This window comes from Pavona decussata, unplaced genomic scaffold, assembly GCF_977016875.1.
Source record: "Pavona decussata unplaced genomic scaffold, jaPavDecu1.1 SCAFFOLD_83, whole genome shotgun sequence".
Lineage (NCBI taxonomy): Eukaryota > Metazoa > Cnidaria > Anthozoa > Scleractinia > Agariciidae > Pavona > Pavona decussata.
The window spans coordinates 1,982,556-2,010,009 of record NW_028145501.1 but is presented as its reverse complement, the minus strand read 5'-3'; the positions used below and the strand labels follow the sequence as shown (position 1 = coordinate 2,010,009).

Here is a 27,454-nt window from a genome sequence, read left to right as displayed (position 1 = left end):
GGGCCTTCGGCGCGACAAATTTATTAACCTCGCTACGCTCGGGCCTTCGGCCCTCGCTTCGCGAGGAATGAATATGACAGTCCATCATGCCCAGCGCGTTTTGTACCCAGTGCCTACCGCTGTAAATGTTCAGCGGCAGCAGCCTACCGCTGTAAATGTTCCTAAGCGCGAGTAATCGAGAAAAGAGGTTGTATATCGGATAGGATTGTATATCGGATGGGATTGATATAAAAATAGGTATTAATAATGTTTTGAAAAAACACACATACACACACACACGCGCGCACTCGCGTTTCGGGTATATACCCCTTGCTCAGTGTGGAGAAAAACCGCTTTTTGTACTAAGAATCTACCTCTGTGCACATGCATGTTACTAAGCGCGAGAAATCGAGAAAAGGTTGTATATCGGATATGATTGATATAAAAATAAATATCAAAAAGTGCAAAAATGGTTTAAAAATCACAGACGTTTCTTCAGTGTGGTCATGTCATGCATCTCCGAGGAACTTTTCTTTCACCGTTCATTATAAAAAGGTCACAATAGCATCTTAACGTCCCGCGTGCGTTTCATCTCGTTCCTCGTGGTCGCTACGAAAAGTACAAAACGAAAAGTACAAGACAAGGTAAGATCCTTTTCTTTCTGAAATATTCGCCGCATCCTTGGTAGGATGCCCTATAAACACCTGGGACTGGTACCCTTAAACGTTTCTAACGGCTGTTGACAATTGTTCCCAGACAATAAGCTAATGTTTTGCAACTATACTTACAGGTTCCTGTAATCTTAACATGATTAATGCAACCCAGTAGGGTGCCTAGGGGCCTAAGTCGACGCACTATAATCTTCGATCACTACTAGTTACCGCACGGTTGCCTAGCAACAGTGAAAAAACAAAGTATGAATGACGTCGGACTATCTGGCGTAGTCTGGAGCAAAATTTGCATATATCACGAAATCTTTTTGGTAAGAGATTGCATTGAAGAAATTACACGTTTTGTGGCCGCGGTTAAATAATTTTCCGTGGGAAATAAATTCATCGAACACGACAGCGCTGCACGCCTGTTGTACATTTCGTCGCCTCAGAAATAGATTTTCAAACGCAAACTAGCCTGTGGAACTACGAAAAGACCATGCTCATCAAAATAGTTGCTATGTTCAGAAACCTTTTAATCTCCTCATTTGATGCCGCACAATACCAGTAAAGAGGGCTTTCCACCCAACCCCAGCTTCGCGAGGTTTTGCGAGTCACGTATTTCTAGTTATTATTGTTATTTTATTCACGGCAAATGCCCAACGGTGGGGACGGTGGGGACAAGCGAGATGCCTTGCGGACGGACACGAGCTTCCTCATTCCCAGGGTCCTCTCTCTTCCTCCCTTGAGGTTGCGAGAGACGAAATGGCGATGGCAGAGTTGATGGGGGCTGCGAGCCCAACTTACACGAAGAAACAACGCAAAACAAAAGACAAAGCAGACGAACTGGGAGTATGTCTGATTGGGAAACGTGTTTCTTCCAGCAGGGTGGTGCCGGTATGCTCTGGATGCTTGTTGCAAGGCTTGTTCCCACGTTCCAGGGAAAATTTGTATATATTAACTGCAAGTGGAGATACATTTCCATCAGAGGATTCATCAGAGTGGCAGAACTACATCTTATACTTCCAGAGATGGGATTCAGATAAGCCTTACGATGACAAGTTAAAAGAATATGCGTTGCCTGATGTAAGGAAATCAGCAGAAAAAATTGAATTTATTGAGGGCACATTAATTATACCGATCGATCCTGAGAAACTTGGAAAGGGGTCTTTTTCGAGTTTTGTAAGCCGCGGTGGGAGTTCCGGTATGCTGACTTATCGCCCTTTCCCAGTCAAATCCGAAGAATATGTCACGGGGTCCTTAGACGGTTCATTTTGTCAAATTGTCGACGGAGGCACTTCTGGTTTTTCTGTGAAAACCTTTGACCTTAGATACATGAGTGGAAAGTATGTTCTTAAGCTTCCAGAAAAAGAAGATGTTTTTAAAACTCGGACAGAAGTTACTGGTGGAGGATCTAACTCGCTTCATCCCCGTGGGGCTGTGATTTTGAAGAGACAGGATAAAAAAGATCAAAGATCACCAGCTGTTGCTGTTCTCAAGTTTGTGAATGATGAAATTTGCCCTGTCCCATTGTCACAAATATGTGGTGAGTATTTTAAAATTTCTTCCGTTCATTTGCATTCCTTCCCCTGGGTGGTGGGTTACTGCTTGGAATTTTTCTAGTGGGTGTGTGTGTGTGTGTGTGGGGGGGGGGGGGTATTTTTCAAACTCCTGAAAAGATTTTGGACCGAGAAAACTATTTTCCATGCACAAAATTCATTACCAAAAATCAATTTGTGATAAATTATAATATTTATTGCAAAAGCATTTTGATTTCCAAGATTAAAGTCAGAGCAACGAACAACAACCGGTAATCTGTAGATGAGGGATGTAAGGAAATTTATCTTGCAGCTCTTTGGGAGCTTTGAGAAATGCACATCAGTTCTGCAAATCCTGATCATGACTATCCCTCCTTAGGAAGGCCTGATACTCAGGCTATCATGGACCATACCTAATGCATGGGTAAAAAATATTGATAAAACAGCTCACCAAAAAATCTGTTAGCAGACTGTTGGTGAAATTTAAACCAACAATTCCCCAACAGGTTACCAACAGCTAACTAGCAAGGCAAAATGGAGAAATAAGTATTAAAATCGGATCCCGAACGGTCTGTTGGTCTGAAATGGAATCAACAACCAGTCGAGAAAGCTCGCAAAGTTAGCTTAACAACTGAGTGATACTTGTCCCCGTCCTGATCTGAGTTTTATTCATCCAACTAATTACTAAATTGTTTTTCTTGCTTAATTTTCCATAAAACTCATCATGTCATATCTACCAAAGTTATGAATCAAAGTACTCTTAATTTTCTGCACGGGTTTTTGTAAAAAACACAATGTGCAGAGATGCCAACCTGTAAAGATCTGAAATCTGGAGATTTTTTCTACTGAGCACCCCCCTTATTATCCTACCCTCCCCCCTAAACAAAATTGATGCACTTACCCCCCCCCCCCTACAGTTGGCACAAAATTTGCACAGCACTAGTCAGAGCTTTTTCTGTCCTGCCCTTTAATAAGGCTTTTACCGAACAGTAAAATGCGCTTAATGAAACGTGACACCTTAGGGGTGGTAGGTCACGCAATGTTGTGTCGACCCCAGACAACAATGTATACACGAAAGCCTCATTCATAAATGAGTACTCTCTATTCAGTAGGGTTATGATAAAAGCCTTTCATGGCTAGGAAATTGTACCAATATGTTGCACAATTGTCTAGAAATGAATCTTACCTTTGCTGGGATTGGTTCATGTTTCGTAAAGCCCTATTGATGGCTAGTAGTTTGCCACGTTGTGTCTTTTAGTTTATAGTACTTTTTTACCTATTGGCCGAACTTTGAGTCACTGTCTTGCTATAAAAGTGTCAGAACACTATCCCAGGGCATTATCCTGGCAGTATTGCACGAACGCAAACACGTTTTCTGTCCTGCCCTTTAATTGGTTGAACGTTGGTCCAATCAGAAAGTCGTCTATATTGCAGTGATGACAAAAGCGTATTTTCTTTGGTTTCCGTCAAAGCTTGTGGCAGATTGGGTAAAGCAGGTATGCAAATGCAGCCATGACACAATATTTCTTAAATTTATGTAAATTTGAGTTGAAATACTAGCCTATTATACAAATAAGGCGCCAAGTCACTTTTATCCGGGAGGTTTAGTCACCTGTACTGGAGACCGGGAGATTCGTTCCATATCCGGGAGACTCCCAGATAATCCTGGAGAGTTGGCATGAGTGATTGTGATAAAGGAAGACAAATACCACAAGTTCAAATCGCCCTACAATTATACATATTTGCAAACCTCACTAGGTCCTATGCCTCTCAGGTATAAAAACATGGCGTTAACCAATTTGTCGCCTGTTCATTTATTCATCCTACAAACACATAGATGTATGTTACAGGGACCTGACAATACAATAGTTTTAATTGCATAAATGTAACAAAAACCCACCAGCAACTTGCTGACAAATCACCAACAGGTAACCGACAAGTCACCAACAGTTACTGATGGTCAGTCAACTGTTGGCCTACATTTTCTGTTACAATTTTTAACTGTCATCTGGAGCGTTTGTCGGCCAACAGTTGGTCATTTGTCTCTGAATAGTTCCCCAAAAGTAATGGTCAACAGGTTTATTGGGAAGCTGACGACGTTTTTCAATTTTACCAATGCATGACTTATACTATTGAGCAAAAGAAAATAAAGAAACTAGCTACAAGGTCATTGTTTATTGGGCCATTCATACAGATTTTTGTCAGAAAAAATTATAACAAGTTTATAAGTTTTGATAAGATACAGACGTAGGAAGTTAGCTTTGGAACAGCATTTTAACACAATTATTAATAAAAGTTATTGCATTGTTTTCTGGTCATTCACTGATCCTAACAATGTCATTTCTGCACCAGTTATATATATTGTGCAGGTGGACACTGTGTAAAAGTGATGCCTTCAACCAGTAAATTGTAGTCGCCGGAAATGTGGGTTTACAGACTTTTTAGACGGTCTTCTGACCTTGTTTCATTAGAATATAGAAATTCTAGATCTGTTACTAAAAATGAGACCTTAGAACCAGTTTTGCCTTTAAATTATAGGAATTCAAGAAACTGAGCCAAAATCAGTTTCCTCCCTTTACACATTATTCATTATAAGCCAACCTTTCGTAACGCTGCAAGCTCACAGTACTTTGTTCTGTGGAATTGCAGGTACACATAAGTAAAACTGTACCAGTCTATGAACGAGGCTAAAACTTGGGAAAGAGAAGAATTTGGTATCTGACGAGTTTCAAAATGGTTGCAATTTAGAAGGATTTCAAATTGGCAATGTTTATTTAACAAAGTTAATAATTATTATTAAGTAGTTGATAAAACATTGAGACAACATTTCCTGAAGGAATTCAAGACCACATGCAAAAACTCTGGTAAATTCTGAGCTAAACAATAAGAAGCAATCTGGAATGCACGACAGCGCAATTTTGGCCAAAGCCCTAGCTTCATATGTGTTAAGCAGACTAATTTATTGGCACGTAATACCGTTACAGTTTAATCAGGCAACTAAAGTGTTCTTTGATCGAATTTTGTCTACTTTTGAGCTCAGTCTGTTCTTCACTTTTGTTTAATTAATGCAGGTAGTCCTTGTATAACCAATAATCAAAAGGAGAAAAAAGCTGAGAAAAGTACTGCAGTGGAAACTGAACATGAGGAGGAGCAGGGCAAAGCTCCAACTGATCACAAAGCATTGTCTGGTAATGGGGAGAGAAGGTCAAGCCAAGGTGCTGTTGCAGTCCAGACTCCAGATCTTGATGGAGCAAGTGCAGTGGAAGGCAAAGCATTGCCGATGGTCACTGGCATAGCAGATAATTTTGCACCTAAACGTAACAATGCATTCAAGAATTTGGATGGTATGACCTCAAATGAAGCAAGTGGACGTGAATGTAATGGCGGCAGTAATGAACCTGAAAGCAATAACGAGACTCCAGTCAGTGCAAGTGCAGGTCAAGGTGATGACAAAGTGTTGTTGAGTAACAGGAACAGAGGCTTAATAGACCAAGGTGCCATGATTTAACAAACTGGCCCTTGTTGCTCGAAAGATGGTCATAAATCTTAACCATTGGTTAAACCCCCTAACCAATGTTGGTAAAAGTGAAGAACAGCTCACCTCCACCGACTGTTGGCCAACTGTCGGCCAACTGTCGGCCGACAGTCGGCCGACAGTCGACCGACAGTCGGCCGACAGTTGGCCAACTGTCGGCCGACAGTTGGCCGACAGTTGGCCGACTGTCGGCCGACAGTTTTTTTCATAGCGGTAACGATCTGTCAACCGACAGACGGCCAACTGTCGGTAATCTGTCGGTAAGTTGTTGGTAATCTGTCGGTAAGTTGTTGGTGAACTGTCGGTAGAAATTGTTGTGGATTTTTCCATATAAATAAATCCAAATCACACACACCTTCTAGTTTCTTTCATATAAATTCCACGGCGACGTTTCTCTCGTTCCCCGTCCGCCATTTTGCATTTTTGAGTTAGTATAACTGTGCCCCAACCCCTCTCTCATTATCCCGCTGTGATAACGTAAAGTGTGCAATTTCATCTTTATTATTGGTTATTAACTTTTTCAAATTTGGTGGCTCCTAAAGGAGCCGTTTTGTTTTAGGAGTCTAGTGATGACTCTATTCGTAGAATCTTTCTTCGAACTTGAGGGGCAACAGCTTCCCTTCTCTCCTCATGTTTGCCATTGCTGGTAAGTGGCGTCGAAGCCGTTTTCTGCATGCTGACTCCAACTCCTTCACAGATGACCCTTGCACGTCGCGGATTACGAGATCATATTCGCGGGAGTCGACCAGCTTTAACTCTGCCACGGCCACAAAATCTCTGAGGGTGCTTCTCGGACAGCCGGTCAGTCTAAAAGCGTTGGCCATGCTGCAGCCATTTTTGGATATGGTACGCAAAACGTTTTGATAACGGTCATGGATAGCTGCCAAGCTGTGGGTGCTGACGCGACCGGATTGCTGCTGCTGCTGCGGTTGTTGCTGCTGCTGTGGCTCGTTGTTGCTGCGCAGTGTTTCCACCTCTGCCTTAAGGTCTGCAATGGTCTTCTTGGCCTGCGCCAGTTTGGTGTGGAGGACCTTGATCGCCTCGGACTTCGTTCGGACAAGGTTTGCCAGCTCTTCTGCGTCCTTATTTGCCTCTTCCAATTCCTTCTCCTGATCTTCGTGCTGCTTCTGTTGGTTTTGCAACGCCAAACCAACACGTTCGTGCTCCCTGAGCAAGTTGTCGTACAACCTGCGGAGCTCCTTGTAGCTTGGTCTATCAGACGAGGACTGTTCGGAGGAGGACTGAGTGGAGGACTGTACAGCCCTTTTCTTCTTCTTCTGTGGAGGAGGTCGTTCTGGACAGGAACACTGCCGGTTATCGCCGCTACACACACCACACTTGTTGGTACAATGGAAAATGGAATGCGGACCGCCGCAGATGGTACACTTGAGAATGCGCTGAGACATTTTGATTTTCTAATCGTGCAATGATACCTTTTGGCTATACATCATCTTCCTGTGGTCGATTGAAGAGTCCAACAAGAAAGTATCCTTGCTGTCAGGGGTGTCACTCCGTACGGTTGTTACAATACTCCAGAGACTCAGAGACATATGCTCCTTGAAAATCATGCACAGCAATATCAAGTTAGGTGGCAGAGGGAAGACTGTAGAGATCGATGAATCAATGTTTGGCCACAAACGCAAGTACAACCGTGGACGGATTTCTAGAGGCTCGTGGGTTTTCGGCATGGTTGAAAGAGGCAGTGGCAGGGCTCTCACCTTCCGAGTACCGAACCGAACGAGAGAAACCCTGGTGACCGGACTGATACAGCAGTTCGTAGAACCTGGAACCAGGATTATCTCAGACAAGTTTTCACCATACTTCAACCTGAACCACGTTGGCTACATCCACCTCATGGTGAACCATTCAGAGAACTTTGTTGATCCATACACAGGCGCCCACACAAACACCATAGAGGGACTCTGGAGTCAGGTGAAGAGAAAGCTGAAAGCAATGAACGGGACTCTACAAAGCCAGCTTCCGGGATACCTGGATGAGTTCAACTGGCGTAAAGTTTACAGAGGCGACCATTTCGAGAACATATTGGCTGATATTGCCGAATTCTACCCTCTCAACTAAGTTCGCTTAACAACAAACGGCTCCTTTAGGAGCCACCAAATGTGTACGCGCAAAATCAATTATCGTGTAAACAAGTTCATAAAGAATACACGAGCAAGCGCAAAATCAATTATCGCGTAACAAGTTCATAAAGAATACACGAGCACGTGCAAAATCAATTATCGTGTAACAAGTTCATAAAGAATACACGAGCACGTGCAAAATCAATTATCGTGTAACAAGTTCATAAAGAATACACGAGCACGTGCAAAATCAATTATCGTGTAACAAGTTCATAAAGAATACACGAGCACGTGCAAAATCAATTATCGTGTAACAAGTTCATAAAGAATACACGAGCACGTGCAAAATCAATTATCGTGTAACAAGTTCATAAAGAATACACGAGCACGTGCAAAAAGTTCATTAAGAATACAAAAGCAAGCGCAAAGTCAATTATCGCGTAGAATACACGAACAAGCGCAAAATCGAGTATCGCCTTAAAAAGTTCATAAAGAATACAAGAACAAGGGAAAAATCAATTATCGAGTAAAGAAGTTGATAAAGTACTCTCATCTTATGATAAGATGAAAGACCATCTTACTTATCAGACGAAAAGATAATTTTTTCTTATGATACATCCAATATTATATTTTCATCTTAATGCAAGATTTGAAAGTTTGTGATGGATCAATGTTCCAGATTTTGGACCAAAATCCACCAATGAGAAAAGTCCTCCTGCAACTGAATGTTTCCTATGAGGTCTGCATTTTTTAGATGAACCAACCAGGAAAGATCAGGGAAAACTTCTTGAAATTTCGACCCTTATCATTGTATAGGAATTTTCGATTTCTGCCAAGGAATTTCATCAAGGAACATAACGAATACATTGATTCAAAAAGTTTACGTTTATTCCCTTTGTTTCACGAAATAAATATTGCCTCTTGATCAAACGAGAATCTTTCTTTTCTTACTTACTGAAATAGAAAGAAAGAACGTTAGTAAAGTTCAACATTGTGTCGACATACATGACATACTATAACATGCTAGCTCGCAATGAATTATAGGGCGATTCAAATTTCAGGTGAACGTGCTAAATTCGCTTCTCGTTTTGGCTTAATAAGTATGTAGAGTAAAGGTAAGTTAAAAACCTTTTGCGGACTGCAGGCCGACTGTTGGTAATGTAGTGTTTTGGTCAATTTTATTCAGGTTACCGACTGTTGGTAACCTGTCGGTAAGCTGTTGGTAGTCTGTCGGTAGTCTGTCGGCCAACAGTCGACCGACAGTCGGTGGAGGTGAGCTGTTCTTCACTTTTACCCCAATGTTTAAAAATTATTCAGAGGGTTGCTCGAATGCCGTTTAGTGTAAACTATGGGTTAATTAAGTGTCTTCTAACAATGGGTTAAATTTTATGTACCTCACTACGAGTGTTAACTTGTTCACAAATTATTGGTTAAAATGATGTGTTGTTGCAAATCAGTGAAACAACATGGCAGCTGATTTGCTTTTTCATGGTGTGCTACCTAGGCGTAAAAGAATTTTTAACCTCACTGACAACTTGCTCGACGGACTCTCTGAAGCCGAGGTTAAGTCACGCTACAGATTTTCGTGTAATTCCATTCAGTTTATCACCAACATGATCACTGCCGATCTCAAAAGACCACGTGCGTAAGATTTTAAATATTTACTTAACATTAAAGTAATAATTACTTTAATGTTAAGTAAATATTAAAAATCTTACGCACGTGGTCTTTTGAGATCGGCAGTGATCATGTTGGAGTAGAGTAGCTTTGGTTCTATAATTATTATAGAACCAAAGCTACTCTATGTACATCGCTTCTCACTCGTTTCGAAAAAGTTAAGCGCTTCTAAGTTTGCATTAGAATATCAGAAAATCAATCCTTATAAACGCTTAAACTGCAAACAAAAGAGCTGTCTGCTTGGTCATTCAGATGTTCATCTACTTTCGCGGGTTCGCTCATTTTCACTGACGAGCGCTTGGTGGACTGTTTGATTGTTAACTCGGTCATTCGGCTATCTGTTCGCTCACTTGGATGTTCGTTCGCTCTGGGTTTCCGCTTGTTCGTTTGTTTGCGTTTCTGGTTTGTTCAGTTGTTCCTCCATTTGCCCAGTTCTTCTTGTTATTCATGGGCATAAACATGTTATAAACAATTAAATTATTACGAAGAAGTTCCTTTATGTTTTAATACTTAATGGCTGCCATGCTACAGAGAAAGACTTCTTCTTTCTCCACTGATCTGACACACAAAGACTTCTCATTGTCACCAAGCACTTCAAGTTCAAGTAAAGAATTTTCGGCAGCCATTTTACTTCTAAAAGTGGACAGAAGATAGCAAAAAACGTTCGCGGCAATACTTGACTGTCAAACCTGTTTGGAGATGGTTTAAAGGCTGGTTTCCATATGATCGCAGACGATCGTAGATGATCATAGATCGCAGATCGCATATCGCATATCGCAAACAATCGCAAAAAAGACTTTCCAAATGAATATAATCGCAACGATCGCAGAACAGACTGTAGCCATATTAACATCTGGTCAATGGAAATGTCAAATAATTTATACACGCGCGTGTCGAGTGAAGAGCAAACGTGGCAGATGTGGAAGAGGAAATTTTGCTGAAAGCAAACTTACTGCTTCTGTTTCTCATGAAGCGACGTCGTCGTCAGCTCCAAAACTATTGAAAACATTGGTTTTGGATTCATTAATGACCGTACGCAGTTCATATAATGTTGCGAAATTTGGCCTTCGCTTCCCCGGCCGATAAATTAAACTTCTGCTGGATAATTTTGTTCAAACAGTTTGCCTTTTTGTTCTGGTCTTTAAAATATTTGCTGTTCAGGATGGTAAACACACTCGATCGTAACATGCAACTTCCTCCATAAATTACATGTTACAATCAAACACATGAGCGTTGCATCATGTGAGAGAACTCGAAATATTATGGGATGCGTTTCGATCCCAGATCGCAAAACTTTGGTTTCCATATGATCGCACAATCGCAGTTATTGATCGCAGGGGATCGCAGATGATCGCAGGAGATAGAAGTGTGTTTTCATGTGATTGCAGATGATTGCAGACCTTATTGCGATCTGCGATCTGCGATCTGCGATCATATGGAAACCAGCCTTAAGTCTGGGATATTCTATTAACCATTGGTTAGCTAACCAGTGATAAGCGTCAGCTTAACAGACCTTCAAGCAACGGGAATTAAACCAACGGTTAGTTTAAACCTAGTCTGCTAGCAAATTGAACCAACCGTTATCAGCTAATGTGTGGTTAAATTAATTGATCATCTTTTGAGCAACCGGGGCCTGGTAACTAGTGATAAAAAAATATGAATTTTGTTTTATTTCATGTCATCAATCATTGCAGGTGACTGGAATACAACCCTCAATCCAATCGATAAGCGCGGCGGCCAACCCTGGAAAGCTACAAATTATAGGACTTCTCTTGTCAGCCTTATGGATGAGCTTAATCTCATTGATATTTATCGACAAATACATCCCATCGCTAAATCATTCACATATGAGTCGAAATCTTTGAATTTAAAATCGAGGATTGACTTTTTCTTGATTTCTCGCCCCCTTTCTAGTTGTGTCAAAAATGTAGAAATCCGTACGTCAATAGCACCAGACCATAAAGCAGTATTCTTAAATATTGAGGTTAAAAGTGAATTCACAAGAGGCCCGGGCTTATGGAAATTTAACAACACCTTACTAGAAGATGAAAGTTATAAAGATCTCATTGAGTTTTACTATCCACAAATTCTGAATAAATACTCCGAAGTTACAGATAAACAACTCCTGTGGGAATTAATAAAAATGGAATTACGTGCCAAAACTATTAAATTTTCGAAACAAAAGAGATTTAGTTTAAGAAACAAAGAAGAAGCCCTTCAAAATGAACTACAAGAACTTGATCATAAAATTTGTAATAGCGATGCTTTTGATCAGGAGATCTTGGGAAAATATGAAGCTGCTAAAGAAGAACTCAAACATATACATGAAGTAAGGGGAAAAGAAGCTATGTTCAGATCAAAGATGAAATGGTTCGAGCAAGGAGAAAAGCCAACTAAGTACTTCTTTAATCTGGAAAAAAATAACTACGAGAAAAAATTAATCCGAGAAGTTGAATTAGAAAACGGCGAAATAATTTCAGACCCCGTGCAAGTCAATAAAGAAATTGGAGTTTTTTATGAGAATATGTACACTTCTAAAATTAATGGCAATAACAACACCTCCGCATATGAACACACTCAAAAGATTGACGGCTTTACTGAGGGTTTAAACATTCCACAATTAAAGGAGGATGAACAGGAATCCTTAGAAAAGGATTTGACCTTGGAAGAACTAAAAGATGCTCTAGCATCTTTTGCAGACAATAAATCTCCAGGAGAAGATGGATTTACAAAAGAATTTTACCAAACTTTCTTCGACTTGATTGGAAAAGACCTCCTGAACTCGTACAACGATTCTTTTCAAAAAGGATCTTTATCAATTTCACAGAAAAGAGGAACAATAACACTTATCCCAAAAGGTGAAACTAACCTGACGGATTTAAAGAATTGGCGTCCTATTTCTTTACTTAATGTTGATTATAAACTCCTTTCAAAAGTACTAGCCAAGAGAATGGAACAACTTTTACCAAAATTGATTCATACAGATCAAACCGGATTTATTAGTGGCAGATACATAGGCCAAAATATAAGACTTTTGAGCGATATAATGGAATTTTCGGATACTAAAAAGTTTCAAGGAATTTTTCTGTTTGTAGACTTTGAAAAGGCATTCGACACCTTGGAGTGGAACTTCATATTAAAATCTTTAGAGGCATTTGATTTCGGAGATAATTTTAAAAGATGGGTTTCTGTTCTTTATAACAACGTACAAAGTTCTGTCATGAATGGTGGATATATGACCAATTATTTCGAAATATCAAGAGGAGTTCGGCAAGGGTGTCCGCTTAGCCCCTGCTTGTTCATACTCGCAGTGGAGCTGTTAGCCCTTAAGATACGCCAAAACCCAAACTGTAGAGGCATACAGTTACCAAATGATCAAGAAGTAAAAATTTCACAATTCGCAGATGATACGACCATAATAACTAGCAACGTGGACTTTCTTAAATCACATCTCCAAGTCATTGATTGGTTCGGAACGGTTTCAGGCTTAAAATTAAACAAAAAGAAGACTAAGGCAATGTGGTTAGGGACAATGAAACATAGCCGTTCTAAGATACTGGAATTCAAAAGTACAAAAGATCCAATTAAAGTATTGGGTACGTTTCTGTCGTATAACCAAATTAAGAATGTTGAACAGAACTTCGTGAATAGGATTAGAAAAATGAAAACTAAGTTGAATTTATGGCTTTCTAGGGATCTTACGCTCTACGGTAAATCTTTATTAGCTAAGACGTTAGGAGTGTCTCAATTGGTCTACGCAGCGTCCATGCTGTCTGTCCCGACTTCAGTAATAAAAAATGTCCAAGCAGAGCTGTTCAATTTCTTATGGAAAAACAAAAAAGATAAAATAAAGAGATTGGTTATGTATCAACCCCTTGCGGAAGGAGGTCTTAATTTTGTTAACTTTCCTGTAGTAGTCGAGTCTTTACGCTTAGCTTGGATAAGTAGATTTCTGAGTAATTCCCGAGACTCATGGAAAGCAATCCCCAATCATTATCTTTCCACACATGGTGGGTTACAGTTCCTTCTCAAATGTAACTATAATGCTGCCTGTATCAACAATAATTTACCTACTTTCTATCGGGAGCTTTTACAGTATTTTCAAGAGTTCAAGAACAAGACTAAAATATTTTCGTACGGTAACTTCCTGCTCTGGAATAATGAAGCGATAACCATCGAGAAAAAGATGCTATTTTGGAAATCTTGGTTTAATATGAAAATCTTCTTTATTCAAGATATTCTTAATGCTGATGGGAATTTCTTAACTTTCGCAGAATTTCAAAACAAGTTTAGTATTAAAACAAATTATCTTCATTACTTTCAACTCTTGGCTGCTATCCCTTCCGATTTGAAAAAGAAAGCCATGTCAGCTGAAGTACCGTCACATGAACAGCTACTAAATTCAACTACGGTATCCTTGTCACCTGAAAGTACGCCCGTAGATCTAGCAAACATGCGCTGCAAACATTATTATAAAGTGCTGAACAAAAACTCCACAGTGGAGCCAACTGGCATCAAAACCTGGAAAATCAACTTTGCCAACGAATATTCAGAATGGAAAAATAAATTCTTATTTATATATCTTTCAACAAGAGATAATAAACTAAGGCAGTTCTCATTCAAGCTTTTACATAGAATTCTAGTAACCAAAAAAGAACTCTTCAAATTTAGACTAGCCGATGATAAAACATGTTGTTTCTGTCCTAATCAAGACTCTATTGAACATACCTTTTTAGACTGCATTGTTTCACAGTCCTTTTACTCTGAAGCGTTAATATGGTTTAATCATGTAAATAACACTGATATCAGTCTCTCCAATAAACAAATAACCTTAAACGACATACCCGCTATTCAACAATTAACTGATTACCCAATACGCAGATTACACTTATTCGTTATTTTACTAAAACAATACATTTACGCTTGCAAATACTTTGAGAGGAAACCAACCATAAAGGAATTTCAAAATAAAGTTTTATTGCAATGGCAAATTGAGAAATGTGCTCTTCCTTAAATTCTTTTTCTATTTTCGTCAAAATATTAACCTTTGAACAAAAAGGGGGTAGTTATATGTATGTAAAATAGATACACCAGTCATGTAACAGCAACTAAAAGCTATAATTATTTTTCTTCGGCGCAGTCTTGTCCTTGTTCAGCTTTGTCTCCTTTTAATTCGTGTTTCGCTTCTTTCTTATATTAATATTATTAATAGTTTATGCACTGGTACTGCAATGAGTTAATTTTCTTTTCTTTAAGTGTAAGTAGCTGTAAACAATGTCATCGATGTAGGATGTGTTAACTGTAAAATATTGTATTGTAACTAGTTTTTGTGTGTTGCATCATAATAGAAAAAAAAAGTAATTATTGTAAGTAATCTGTACATATATCATTGTTAAATAGTGTGTCATGTAAAGCAAATAAAACCTGTTCAAAAAAAAAAAAAAAAAAAAAAAAAAAAAAAAAAAAAAACTAATGTTATGTTCATTGTCTTTTAAAACAGCATCACAGCATCAAGCTGCTCTTACTGAGTCAACAGAAACAGTAACAGAACCAGAACATGCTGGTGAGAACATTGTATCACTACAGAATGAATAGGAGTAATAAAATGTTATTTCCCTTACTGATTGATCACTATAGATGAATATGAAATAGGGGTTTTCCACCCTTTGTGGAGCAGTGAGTCAGAGATGCCAACCTCTGAAGATCTGAAATCTGGAGATTTTTATCTTCTGAGCCCCCCCCCCCCCCCCCTGAAACAAAATTGATGCACTTAACTACCCCCCCCCCCCCCCATTGGCACAAAATTCGCACGAAAGTAGAGCTTTTTTGTCCTGCTCTTTGGTTGTCCTGCTTTTTGGTTGAACGTTTATATCCAATCAAACAGTCGCTTATATTGCAATAATGATAAATTAAAAGCGTATTTTCTTTGGTTTCCGTCACAGTTTGTGGAAGATTGGGTAAAAAAAGGTATGCAAATGCTCCCATGAGACGATATTTCTTAAATTTACGGAAAATTTAAGTTGAACTACTAGACTATTATACAAATAGGACGCGAGGTAGCTTTTATCCAGGAGGTTTAGTCACCCGTACGGGAGACCGGGAGATTTGTTCCGTATCCGGGAGACTCCCGGATAATCCGGGAGAGTTGGCATGAATGGTGAGTCAGTATTTAGTCCAAAAAGCCAGTTTTATCCAGGAAAGGAATTTAAACCGTCAGTCGTGAACTCTCTGTTTTCAGGGAGATCTCTTTTGCAATTGAGCTTATTTCAGAGGATACCAATAACACGTGACCTACCATCTTCAAAAGAGTTGGATAAAGTTATGTTTTGGTGGACGCCAATCAAACAAAAGCGATTAAAATTATTTTAAATTTTGACATGATTTTAAGGTAAGGAACAGAGCCACGAAATTGATAATTTTACAAACCAAGAGAAAGTTAACATTAAAATTGATTTCCAAGCCAGTTCAAGCTAAATGATGTATCTTTGAATTTAAATTTTAAAGCGCATGATAATTAATTTTGCCAACTCACACGCATCACGGATTTTGCATTATCATATGTGCAGCAATTCAAAGATACAATGTCCTCTGAACAATACCCTGGCTTTCTTTTAGTTAAACTGGCTTGGAAGTCAACTTTAATAAAGTTTCACCACCTGCCAGTGGATAAAATTGTCAATTTCTTGGCTCTGTTAACTCTCATTATAGACTGCAAGCAGTCCCTTTCTGGATAGTCGAGGTCGTGCGGAATAGCCGAGCGCGAAAAAACTGGAGCGAACGAGCGGAGGGGGGGCTTGGGGAGAGGCGGGTCTCTTCTCGTTTATTTCTCCTCGCACCAGTCTCGCTGCGCTCGACTGACCAGAAAGGGACTGCTTGCAGTCTACTCTCATTATAATTCAAATAATTTCAACTACAGCTTTTCTTAGTTGACGTCCACCATATAAATGCAACTTTGCCTGACTTTTTTCAAGGTGATAGGCTGCATGTTATTGGTAACTGTTATAACAAACAAAATATTGTTTTACCAGTTTGGTTTTTCAGACTTTGTATAGAATGTATAGAACTCTTTTTAATTATAAATAATAAAATTTTGACATATAATCTCTATATTACTTCAAATATTCTAGCAATTTCCTCTGTAATTATTTAAAACTTCATTAATTTGCACTATGACAAGAACAATAAGCAATGAACAATACAGCTGCAAATTAGGAGAAGATTAGCCTCCTGGGCCTGCAGTTGTTCAAAGCCCGGTTTAGCTAATCCTGGGTTAACATAAACTTTGATTCAAGTTTAATGACTTAAATCAATAAAGATTCTTCCAAAAGACTTTTATCCTTTAGTTTTGACTTAGACTTTTCTTTACCATTAGCTTAAAATTAGCTGTTGAAAACATTTAAAATAAGCGAGATGAAAACCTCGATTAATTTGTAATCAGGGATTAGTGTAATTGGCTTTCGAACAACCGGGCCCCTGGCAATACTATTATTGTAAAACTTTTGGCAGTTGCAAAATATTGTCCTAGAAAATAATCATTTAGAGTATCTTCTGTGGACTTGTAAATTTTTCATGTGCAGCTAACTCATCATCTATCATCGTCATTATCATCATTATTATTATCATCATCATCATCCTCATCATCATAAGCCTTTGAAACATTATGTGTTCGCTAATAGAATAACTGGAATAAAAATTGATTCTTTACATAGGATCACCTTACATCAGTAAAAGGAGCTTGGCTAAAGAGACTAACGAATCTGAAAATGATGCCATCCAGCTAGCTGGTGCAAGCAAAGTTCCCAGTGAATTTCCACCTAAAAGCATAGAAGGCAACAGTAGCAAGTGTACTTCTAGTGGTAATGCAAAGCCAAGTGGAGAAGTACGTCAAGTTGTCACTGGCATAAAAAGCTCTAAGCCTGATTCTGCCAAAACTGTGAAGGATACTTGTGGAAGGGACGACAGTTTGGATGGAGGTAAAGGTGTAGCCAAAAATGAAGGAACAAAACCAGCGAGAAAATAAAGTTACACATTTAGCTGTTCACACCCGTAAATGTTGACGTAAACATTTAGAAAATATATTCTTATCATATTGATTAAAGATTCAACCCACATCACCTCCAGCTTTTAAAGCCAGAAATTAAACATTAGTCATCCAGAATGTATTTTTTTGATAAAATATGTTTATTTGACCCTTACCCGCCCAAGAGTGCCATATGTCACAAGATGCAATCATAATGAGCTCAGTTTTTGGTTAATTTGTGTGAAATTTGCACAACCAAAAGGTCTTGGAAAGATCTACAAGATGAAGGCATAAAATCATGCCCCCTCGTATATGAGACTTGATTGATTACCATCCCTCAAACTTTGGAATTTTTTTTCCTTAATTGTACATTAAGGGTCCAGTTGATATTTTACAACAAGCAATACACTGAGAGCTGTACATTAAGCTAATATAGTTAATGGGGATACCCGATATATGCAACAAATAGGAAAAATTTCAATGTTTTTCTTCTTTCGTTTTGGACTTTTCTCACTATAATATATGACATCCTCCATCTCTGTTGGTGTGATTTATTGCACACCCCAGAAAATACCTTTTAAATGTTATACATGTGGTCTCCCAGTTCATAGAAAAGGATACATGTATATACATACAGCACAAAAGAAATAAGAAAATGGAAGACAATCGCTACATCGGAGTAAACAAAATTAAAAAGACATCTAATTAATTTTACAAAAGCGCTCCTGAAACACTCCGTTCTAACAAGCGGCAGTACGAAGTAATGTTCTTTGCCAGCTAGTTCTGTTTTGTCCATTTAGTAATTTACCACTCTAACGAGAAATTAGTATTTTTTTTTCTAGACACAGTCTTCCTTGACTGGAAGCTGGCATTGTAGCCACAGACAAGAATCTGGCTGCAACTCTTCATTGTTAATTACCCTGCTCTGCGACTATATCGATATCCTTAGAAGCTGATCTTTGCTTTGAAAAACACTCAGATGTATAGAAATGTTACTTTTCGTTGATGTTGCAGGGAAGCAAGAGAAACATGAAGTAAACGACGACAGCAGGCTGGGCGAATTACTAACAAGATTGAAACAGGCAGCTTCAGATGAGGGATTCACCATTGTTGACAATGAGGGATCTGGAAATTGCATGTTTCATGCATTGGCCGACCAACTGAAACTTATGAAAGGGCTAGACCATTCTCATTTACAAGTGAGACAATCCATAGTGGAATTCCTCAAGAACAACCCGGAATGGGTGAGTAACAAATATGTGATTGGTTTGGTCTACTGTCACTTGTTGCACGTCAAGGCTGCTGCAAGGAAAAATTTCAAGGAGCCCACAAGGACAAAAGCTGTGAAGTTAGGGGCCCAACATGTAAAGTGTTAGATGCTGCTGCGATAAATTTAGGCACCAAGAGCATTTTCTTGGCAACTAGTTTAAACAAATTAATTGTTTTAAGCTGGCTTAAACTTGTTATTAAAAATGCAGCAGCAGTTTATATGGATAATGCACATTTTCAGGCCCAGAAAAACATGATGTTGAAATTACATGTAATATTTACTCTTGTTATATATAGGCAGATCTTTATGAGTTTGTCCGTCATCGATATCCATCATGGGATAATTACCTGTTAGAAATGGAACAAGATGGCACATGGGGTGATAACTTGATGCTGAAGGCTGCAGCAAACCACTATCAAACCACAATTTTTGTGATCAGCAGTGAGTCACGTAAACATGACTGTACCATCAGCCCAGTAAAGGATAGCAACAGCAAGCACCTTGTCCTGGGGCATGTTTGTGAACTTCACTATGTTAGTCTGCGACCCAAACCAGGTAAGGCTTTTGACAACTGTTATTAATATAAAACCACTCTATAAAACTATAAAACTACTACAAAACCAATCGTGTTTTCGCCGCACGCGTTTTAACTTTTCCCACACTTGGCGCCAGTTACATGTATTTCCTTCGAATTCTGATTGGCTTGTTGTGTTGTTTACATCTGTTGCAATTGGCCAGAGTAATTACTTTAGTTTTGGTTTAACGATTATTATTATTATTACTATTATTATTGTTTATTGTAAATAAGTTTTAATAGCTACTTTTAACCTGTAAATAACGTTTTACTTGGAATATTTTAATAAAGAGATTATTATTTTTAAAAATTATTATTATTATTATTATTATTATAATTATTGTTATTATTATTATTATTATTATTATTATTATTATTATTATTATTATTGTTATTATTATTGTTGTTGTTTTTTTAAGAACATTGGTTGAGCATGCTCCTTGGTTTTTATTCTATAAGATTTCAAATTTGATTTACGACATGATTGTAATGTTTTCATTGCTCCTCAGATTCTGTTAAGCCACGTGGTGACAGCCTAGTTGATGATGGGGAAGCTGTAAAACGAGAAAGGGTTACAGCTAGGAGAGCTCCAGGGGAAGGCATCTCATTGCCAGTTGTCACAGATAGCCTGGATCAAGGTAGTTATGCATTTTGATAGAGAGCAAGGATTCTTGAGCAAACTAAATATTGAGAGTTTCTTGGACCAACAAATTATCAATTATGGTGTCTCCCTCCCTTGCCCACAGTACATTGTTTTTGTTACATGGTTATGCATCAGTCAATTCCAACAAGTTCATCTGCAGTGTTCAGAACAAATCGTTAAAAAAGTTTGAAAAATCCGGGTGATATTGAGACAAAAATCTGTAGTAACTCAGGAAACGTTGTAGGTATAAATCAGGGTAATGAACGAAACTAGTGGGGCAAACGTATCGTAACATCTGTATGTTTTCATAAATCCTTTTGTTCAGTTTCAGAACTGACAAGTGTACCGTCAAGCCCTGATGAAAAGACTTGTGCCTCCATGCTAAAAAATCTACTGAAAGAGGGTGGAACAGCTGCTCTAAGAGGAGTTTTCAGTAAGATACATCCCCCCGGAAACTTGAAGGAGGATCTCTTTGCCAATGTGTCATGTCTTGGCAGCCTCTTGCATCAAGGTATTCTGAGTAAACGTCAGTGGGACAAGCTCTTTCCACCAGATGGATCTGAACCAGACGCAAACACGTTTGACCTCATTCTTTTATTTATCCTACTTACCAACATTTCTGGGGAACCCCCTCCTCCACCAACGTGGCACGATAATCCACCTCAAAGACACAAGGCGCTTGTGGCAGACTTGGCCCGTTTCAGGTTTCTTCACGATAAGCTTTGTACAACAGGCGTTAGTATCGACAAAGGAAGGTTCCCTGCTTTGTGGCAAGAGATAAGTACTGTCCTTTTAGATCTTGGGTTAGAACAGAGTGAGATTGATGGCCTGAAAAAGCCTTGCAGGGAGGAACAATATCCAGATGTACTGATTGGCTGGGTGTATAGAAAACATCAGGATGAGCCACACAAGGATGACTTTTGTCGGGAAAAGGAAAAGCCCCCTCCCACCATGGAGCAATGTGTGCAAGAAATTTTTCAGGTTGTGACAAGCACCCAGGAAATGATCCGGGGAAGCGTTATTAAACGCAGACGAGATGCTTCCTCTAGGAGAGGCAAGTTTAAACACGTTTGCTTATTGCGTTAATAATTAACTAATATAATAAAGCGCTTTTGGTATCATGGGTAATCCGAGCACCAGATAGATTGTGACCTCCTTTTGTTACTGCGCATCCGTTCTGCGCATCTCGAGAGACTTTGCGGGAAATAGAGATCGCTATACAAGGCTACTGAAATCCAAAAAAAAAGTGGGGGTAACCTCAGATTTTTTTTGGAGATAATTAAGCTTCAATTTGGAAAGGAATGCCATACATTCTTACGCATTTCAAAGCTTTTTGGTATTATTGTTGCCAATTTTTTTTTAAAAACACGCGGTAAGCAATTTTCTTATCTGATTCTTAAGATCTGCTTTTCCCGCGTAATCATAAACTGCGCAAAAATACGACTGCATGGGAGGCTAAGAGATCTGGGACCATACTCTACATTTTGGTAATTATATTAATTATATCTAATTTATAATGAAGATTAAAGTCTTTTAACATTTTCAGCGGAACTCCAACGGGAGAGCGAAACAAAAAGCACTAGTGTACAAACTGATCATGTGCAGGGAAGAGACAGTCAAACACTAAGAGAAACAGTTTCCACTGAGGAACATTTAGGTGAGTAAAAGAATTGTTTTCATAGTGTATGCTCTAGCTATCTCTGCTAAGCAGTCCTTTCCTGCGGTACCATTTATTATGCTGTACAAGGTGGTTTTAGCTTTAGTGGGAGCAGGGATGGCGCAGTGGCGCAGTGGTGAGAGCACTCGCCTCCCACCAGTGTGGCCCGGGTTCGATTCCCGGTCTCGGCGTCATATGTGGGTTGATTTTGCTGTTGGTTCTCGTCCCTGCTCCGAGGGTTTTTCTCCGGGCACTCCGGTTTTCCTCCCTCCACAAAAACCAACATTTCCAAATTCCAATTCGACCTGGAAACAGTGGAGAGAAGAGCCACACTGAAATTCCTATTTATTATTTTATTTTATTTTATTTTAGCTTTTGAGTTTCGATGGCCAAAACCTTTAAGGAAAGGGTTAAGTATAACCATTCAAATGAAAGTTACTGAGCAGTACTTTCCTGTGGAGCTGTTCATTATGCTGTACAAGGTGGTTCTAAGTTTTGAGTCTGCAGTTGAAATCCTAAAGTGTGACCATTCAAATGAAAGCTACTGAGCAGTACTTTCCTGTGGTGCTGTTTATTATGCTGTACAAGGTGGTTCTAGCTTTTGAGTCGGTGGTTGAAATCCTAAAGTGTGACCATTCAAATAAAAGCTACTGAGCAGTACTTTCCTGTGGTGCTGTTTGTTATGCTGTACAAGGTGGTTCTGGCTTTTGAGTCTATGGTTGAAATCCTAAAGTGTGACCATTCAAATGAAAGCTACTGAGCAGTACTTTCCTGAGGTGCTGTTTATTGTGCTATACAAGGTGGCTCTAGCTTTTAAGTCTGTGGATGAAATCCTAAATTGTCGCCATTCAAATAAAAGCTACTGAACAATACTTTCCTGTGGTGCTGTTTATTCTGCTTTACAAGGTGCCTTTGAGCCTGGATGGCCGAAATCTTTAAGTGTAACCATTCAAATGATAGCCACTGAGCAGTTCGTTCCGGTGATGCTGAGATTTTGAAAATCAAGGTTCTCCGATCAAGCTTTAAAGAATTAGTTGATAATGGATGATAAAACCAGTAATATCAGCGTACATATTAATGCTAGATATTGTTGTTTTCCAGATGCCCCACCAGAGCAGTTGAATAATGATGATGAAAATTTCGACGAAATCGACGACGGCGATGGTGAAGGTTTTTTACACCACTTGTACATGCTGTTATTTTCTATGATTTTGAGTAGTGTTTTAACTTATTACTTTTGTATCTTCTCTTAATTTTTTGAGGCGAGTAAAACAAATGCTAAACCTTTGTGTACCTACTAGACAGATGGGCTCTTTTCCAGATACAACTAGTCTTGCCATGCGAGATATAATCTAGAGACTCACGACCATCGCTTATTTTTAGTTGTTGCACCAGAACAACCTGCATAGGATTTTTACCTGTTAATAGAATTAGTCTCCGTTAAACATTTTTTCTAGACACTTGATTGAATGAAGCCTTAGTTACTGGTTAAGGTACATGTATTTTGAAATGGAAAAAAACCTCTCACTGCCCTATGGGTGCGACGGGGTAAAGGATATACGATCAGACACCGAGACAGACAGACAGAAAGACAGCCAGTCAGACAGCCAGACAGAGAGACAGACAGTCAGCCAGCCAGACAGACAGTCAGACAGAAAGACAGACAGACAGACAGCCAGTCAGACAGAAAGACGGACAGACAGATTGACAGACAGAGGCAGGGCTACATAGAATGATGTAAGCTCTGACGAATTAAGATAACAGAAGGTTGCCAGAAATTTGGTTCTTAAAAGTTTTTATGAGATCAATTTTATTTTTGGGGGGTCAGATTCAAAATAGTTTTGTAATTGAAACATATATAGAATGTAATGTAATCTTTACTGTGCGACACTCCTTACCATGACCACCCAACACATTTTTTTTCACATGTTAGCCAGTCAGGATACGCGAATTTGATTAACGGTCACGCCTCCTTGCAAAGTCCAACAGGCAAGTGACGCAACAACGAATTATTGAAGACATGTCGTTTTGTTTTTTATGGCTAACTTGTAAAAAAAATTTTGTTGGGTGGCCATGATAAGGCGCGTCGCATTGTAATTTCAAGATTGAAAATCATTGTCAACCTCCATACATTTTACTGTAACTTTGGCCGGGACATAGAATATCGTTCGTTATATCGAGGACTTCGTTAAATAGAGGTTCGTTAAATCGAAGTTCCACTGTACTTATAGCGGAGCAGTTCTCTGGAACAGCCTGCCCTGTGATGTGAGAGAAGCTAAATCTCTTAGTCAATTCAAAAGATTAGTTAATGTTCATTTTTAATGTTAGAGTACTAGTATACACGGCATTCATGAAAAACAGGTTTTAGCTATTTTGTTTAGGATAGTTAGTTTATTTCTATTTTTTATACTCCTGATGGATTTTACCGTGTTTAAATAAAGATTTATTGATTGATTATTGAAAGATTATTTTAAGTGCACTATGAATTGAAGAAAGTTTTATAATATAGGTTTTATACTGTACACTTGTTTAATAGTTTCGTTAGCTAATGTAATAAATGTATTCCTGTAAGTATAGTTGATTTATTCTTTTGTAATTTTTCACACGACTCAATAAATATTAGGAAGAGCATTTTTATGATAAGATTTCGTGTTCTTAAATAAAGATTGATGATGATTGATGATGACTTATATGCCGAACGATAGATAGACAGGTCGCCGGACGAATAGATAACCACTTTCTTTAGATTGGCATATGTATTTTAAATTTCTTGTATACTGTTTTATATAGTCAGGTTTGTTAATATAATGTTTATACCGTCGAATGTTTACTGTACGATTACCTAATTTTCCCAGTCAATTCAGTCGGAACCTCTCTTAAGTGGCCACTTGCGTCATGGCCCAATCTTAACCCTGATATAGCAATGACCTTTTTTTAGGAGATGAGTATCAATCTACTAGTGTTCTATCACAAATGTCGTTCTCTGATTGGCTGCGCTACTCCCTATCTATTCTGTGATAGATAGTGAGTAGCGGTTTTCAACAAAATGGCGCCCGCTTCCTCGCGTTTTCTAAGTGTCGCGATGAGCATATAGATAATTTACTTGTTTAGTTTTGAACGAGTGGTAGATTTATACTAAAACAATTAGATTATTCGCTCTCGATTTCTATGCGTGATGGTTGATTCGGGCTGCGCCCTCATCAGCTATCAGGCGATAGAAATCTCGAGCTCATAATCTGATTGTTAATTAGAACGTTTCGTGTCACGTCAATTCTAACAAATTCAGACTAATATTTTGACTCAAAGCTACTATTTTGTTCGAGAGAGGTGGGGGCCTGGAACTTGGCTACAAAAGAGGCGTTCAGTTTAATCTAAAAAATGTCCCACTTCGGTGCAGGCGGCTGTGGTAAGTTACCTCCTGTGATTAGCGTAAGCAATTAAGGAGATAAATAAACTAAAGCCAGCGACACATCTGAAAGCTACCACCATACCTCTGAGAGAAGTCGTTTTAGATTTTAGCACCCTAAGGGGTATCAACCACGAATTTTAGCCCTAAAAGGTACGACGATCACCCCCGTCACTTTTATACGGGAATCCACCCGATTTTTTGGTCAGCGGTTGGATCGTTCAACAATTTAAAAAAACCGTTGGGGCCCTGGGGACGAGAATGAATGAATAATGCTCAAAACTGCACGAAACGCGATTTAAAATCATCCTCAATCTCGTAGAGGCTATATTAAAATCGCGCGCGGTATTTACGGTATAAAGCTATGAATTTTTCTGTACATTACAGCATTATTAAAGTATTTCAAGAATAACAATTGTTTCCCAAGTATTTTGAACCTTTTTTGTGTGTGTCAATGCGTCTTTTTCGGAAAGATTTCCAAAGAAATGTTCAACATTCCATTCACATGTCGGACATTACAAAAACTTTCACTAGTTTCCCGCTTCCCTTGTTACAGTGCAGGCCCAGTGGTGCAGGCCAGAATTAAGGGAACCAACTCGCATACGTAAAATCATTGTCGTTTTCAATACCGGAGACCAACAACTGAATGGTGGCTGCAGCGGCCGTCAGTTGAAAAATAGCCTGATCAACATCCTCTAATGACAAGCTCTGGGACCGATTTGTTTCTTCAAATGATGCTATTCTCGACAGTAGTAACTTGAAATTGTCAAAAATTAAAAACAACCCATATTCATATGAAGTCGAGTTGACCATATAAAAATCCAAAGTTGACCATATAAAAAGTGCAGTTGACCACATAAAAAGTGAAACAGACCATATAAATGGTATACAATATTGACTGGTTTGGCGCCCCATACATACGCGTAAAACGCGTCTAAAAATCTGCAGATGCGCGTCTAGTCAGACTCATTAGAATGTATGAGCTACGTTGTAGCTCATTGCCTTGGTGTTAAAACTTCAAAAAAAAATGTTTGCCGTGAGGCTTGCTGTATTTTGCGAAACGAAAAGAAACGAAATGATGAATGAATCTGTAGAATTGAAGATACCAAGACTACAACAGACAGATTTCCGAGTGTGACAAGCTATAAGAGGAATAGAGTGTAGAGTTTCTGTATTTTGCTAAACGAGCTCTGCGTAGACCGTGAAGGGTTAAAAAGCTTGTTTGTTTGTATTTCTAAACGCTTTTCTTGTTTATCCCTTGCCGCAATGATGATTCGGAAGATAGTTCGAGAATTATACAGTATTTGTGGGTAAAAAATCATGTAGAATAAACAAATTAATTACGACCCGGAATAAAATCAGTAAATCCAACAAAGGATTTTCAACAGACTTCGCTCCTCCAGGACTTTGGTCACGTGCTGGGTCTGCGAAATCCAGCGAGCCATGCGAGCCGACCGTGCGAGCCATGCGAGTCACGCGAGTCATGCGAGTCATGCAAGCCACAGTGCAAATGTTAAGAATTTTTATTTGTTTTATTACATTCGCGTGAGAAAATTTTGGACGAATTTTTTTTCTTTGTTTTTTTTTTTTCGTTTTTGTTTTAATTTTGAAGAGAATTTTGCCTATTCAAAATCGCCCAAGATGCGCAAAAAAATAAAAACAATACGCAAAAATTTATTAAGGTTCAAGACTTCAGAAAAAAACAATCCGGGAAAAACATACGGCTGCACCGCTACTCGAATAGGTATCTATTGACACATGTCATTCATTGATATCCACGTGGAACTTCATTCAAGTAAAAAAAAAAAGAAAAGAACAGCACTTCGATCTCCGTGTGTTGGCGTCAAGAATGGTGAGTAAATCGCGCCATTTTAACAGGTTTGGTCTTTAGTAAATCAGAGTTATCAGAACTCTGTCGGTTGGCTGACTGCTGCATGTGGTTGTCCTTTCCCTTAGACAAGTCTTTCTTCAAAACTCGCCACTAGAGTGGCAGAGGCTGGTTTCGAGATAGCATTCGACCCACCAGCTGACGGCAAATGCTTCTGTTACGCTGCTTCTTTTCAAATTGGATTTAGTGCGACAATATTGACTTCGCTCATCTTTGAGTACTCATTTATCATACCTCACAAGATTGGAATGACACTGACAATCAGTCCTGACGTGTCAATTAACAAAAAACTGAAATATGATGGTTTGCGTTGTCCCACTGTAAGAATTAAATATTGCGATGTTATTCATCTTGTTCCGATGCTCTTGTTCTTGTTCTTATGTTAATAATGTAAATACAAAAAAAAAATTCTTAACATTTATACTGTGGCTCGCATGACTCGCGTGACTCGCATGGATCGCACGGCTCGCACGGCTCGCATGGCTCACACCTTGGCTCGCATGGCTCGCTGACTCGCAGATTTTTATCACTCTCCT

At 38.9% G+C, this 27,454-nt stretch overlaps 3 protein-coding genes across 3 annotated transcripts; 2 read left to right on the top strand and 1 right to left on the bottom strand.

Annotated features, from left to right (window-relative positions):
• The first annotated feature begins 1,390 nt into the window (after positions 1-1,390).
• Positions 1,391-24,304, top strand: LOC146475798 (uncharacterized). The gene is made up of 10 exons (XM_085115490.1): positions 1,391-2,175; positions 5,239-5,661; positions 14,961-15,023; positions 17,170-17,433; positions 18,495-18,724; positions 19,047-19,305; positions 19,834-19,962; positions 20,293-21,021; positions 21,514-21,624; positions 22,726-24,304. The coding sequence occupies exons 1-10, from the start codon at positions 1,395-1,397 to the stop codon at positions 22,875-22,877; spliced, it is 3,141 nt and encodes a 1,046-aa protein (XP_084971616.1). The 5' UTR covers positions 1,391-1,394; the 3' UTR covers positions 22,878-24,304.
• On the bottom strand, positions 5,984-7,133 carry LOC146475800 (uncharacterized). Its single transcript, XM_085115335.1, has one exon. The coding sequence runs from the start codon at positions 7,106-7,108 to the stop codon at positions 6,278-6,280; it is 831 nt and encodes a 276-aa protein (XP_084971461.1). The 5' UTR covers positions 7,109-7,133; the 3' UTR covers positions 5,984-6,277.
• On the top strand, positions 7,177-7,817 carry LOC146475799 (uncharacterized). The gene has a single exon (XM_085115336.1). The coding sequence runs from the start codon at positions 7,269-7,271 to the stop codon at positions 7,779-7,781; it is 513 nt and encodes a 170-aa protein (XP_084971462.1). The 5' UTR covers positions 7,177-7,268; the 3' UTR covers positions 7,782-7,817.
• Positions 24,305-27,454: the final 3,150 nt, after the last annotated feature.

What these genes read in the sequence shown, in the direction of transcription:
- LOC146475798 (XM_085115490.1), top strand. Translation starts at nt 1,395, where the DNA reads ATGGCGATGGCAGAGTTGATGGGGGCTGCGAGCCCAACTTACACGAAG. An exon ending in GGACGACAGTTTGGATGGAG is followed by an intron (nt 17,434 to 18,494) that starts GTAAAGGTGTAG and finishes TTGATGTTGCAG; the next exon opens with GGAAGCAAGAGAAACATGAA. An exon ending in TAGTCTGCGACCCAAACCAG is followed by an intron (nt 19,306 to 19,833) that starts GTAAGGCTTTTG and finishes ATTGCTCCTCAG; the next exon opens with ATTCTGTTAAGCCACGTGGT.
- LOC146475800 (XM_085115335.1), bottom strand. Translation starts at nt 7,108, where the DNA reads ATGTCTCAGCGCATTCTCAAGTGTACCATCTGCGGCGGTCCGCATTCC.
- LOC146475799 (XM_085115336.1), top strand. Translation starts at nt 7,269, where the DNA reads ATGCACAGCAATATCAAGTTAGGTGGCAGAGGGAAGACTGTAGAGATC.